Below are 954 nucleotides of genomic sequence, written 5' to 3'. Positions count from 1 at the left end.
TGGGCCCACAGCATGGGTTTACCACCCACCGGCCAAGTGACCGTGGATGCTGTGTGCCTCAGCTTCCCCGAGTACAGGAGGCAACCACTGGGACACCTTAGACACAATTGCCCAGGAAATGTTGGTAGTTTTCCGTCACTTCTGCCCTTTCTCCCTCCTGTTCTGGGAGGGTAGGCCAGAGCCCACCCTCAGGCCCACTGACCCCTTGCAGGTGCAGGAGGGGCACGCCAAGGCCGAGCGGCCCGGCCTGCAGAACATGGAGCTGGCGCCCGTGCAGCGCAAGATCGAGGCCCGCTCCGCAGAGGACTCCTTCACAGGCTTCGTCCGGACGCTCTACTTCGCCGACACCTACCTGAGGGACAGTGAGTGGCCAGCCTGCGGGGTGTGAGGGAGGGGCACCCCCGGCATGAGGGGTGCCTACCTGGCTCGTGGGGCGAGTTTTCAAGTCAAGCTGCCCTGGCTTCGTACCCAGGCTCCACTTTCCTCTGGAGATGTGGCCTCGGGCACGTCACTCAACCTCCTGGCCTAACCTCTCCCCGCTGTAAAGTGGGGGAGCACCGTCTCCGAGCAGCTGGGAGGACTGGGGTGACAGTGCCGGCTGGCATCTGCTGCCAGGTGGGCTGAGCTGTCCTGGGTGCAGATCGTCTGTGCACAGGACCCCATGCGGTTGCTGAAAGGAGCCCGCGCAGACCTTTCCGGTGGTGGGGCAGGGCCGCTACATGCCCTCACTGGGGGGGACACTGGGACTTAAAGGGGTTTGTGGGCTGACGTCAGTCACACAGTAGTCGGGCTGGGCTAGAGGACAGCCCAGGTGCCCTGACTCCGCCGGATATCCTGAGCCAGAAGTTAGGGTTACCCACCCTTGGCCTCTTGGCAGGCTCCCGCCACTGTCCGTCGCTGTGGGCTGGCACCAACGGGGGCACGGGCTATGCCTTCTCCCTGGGCGCGCCCCCC

The 954-nt window shown here is 64.7% G+C and overlaps 1 protein-coding gene across 1 annotated transcript in view; it reads left to right on the top strand.

Annotated features, from left to right (window-relative positions):
• The window catches only part of LLGL2 (LLGL scribble cell polarity complex component 2), a gene marked incomplete in the record, with an annotated part of 32424 nt that overhangs the window by 28393 nt on the left and 3077 nt on the right, over window positions 1–954 (top strand). Inside the window, 1 exon segment of the mRNA XM_027770787.1 lies at window positions 212–363. Within this exon segment, the coding sequence (XP_027626588.1) occupies window positions 212–363 (152 nt within the window).

The sequence above is a fragment of the Tupaia chinensis genome, unplaced genomic scaffold (genome assembly GCF_000334495.1).
Source record: "Tupaia chinensis unplaced genomic scaffold, TupChi_1.0 Scaffold000159_1, whole genome shotgun sequence".
In the NCBI taxonomy this organism is placed as follows: domain Eukaryota; kingdom Metazoa; phylum Chordata; class Mammalia; order Scandentia; family Tupaiidae; genus Tupaia; species Tupaia belangeri.
Note: the sequence above shows the minus strand (reverse complement) of the source record. Positions and strands in the feature narration are given on the sequence as shown.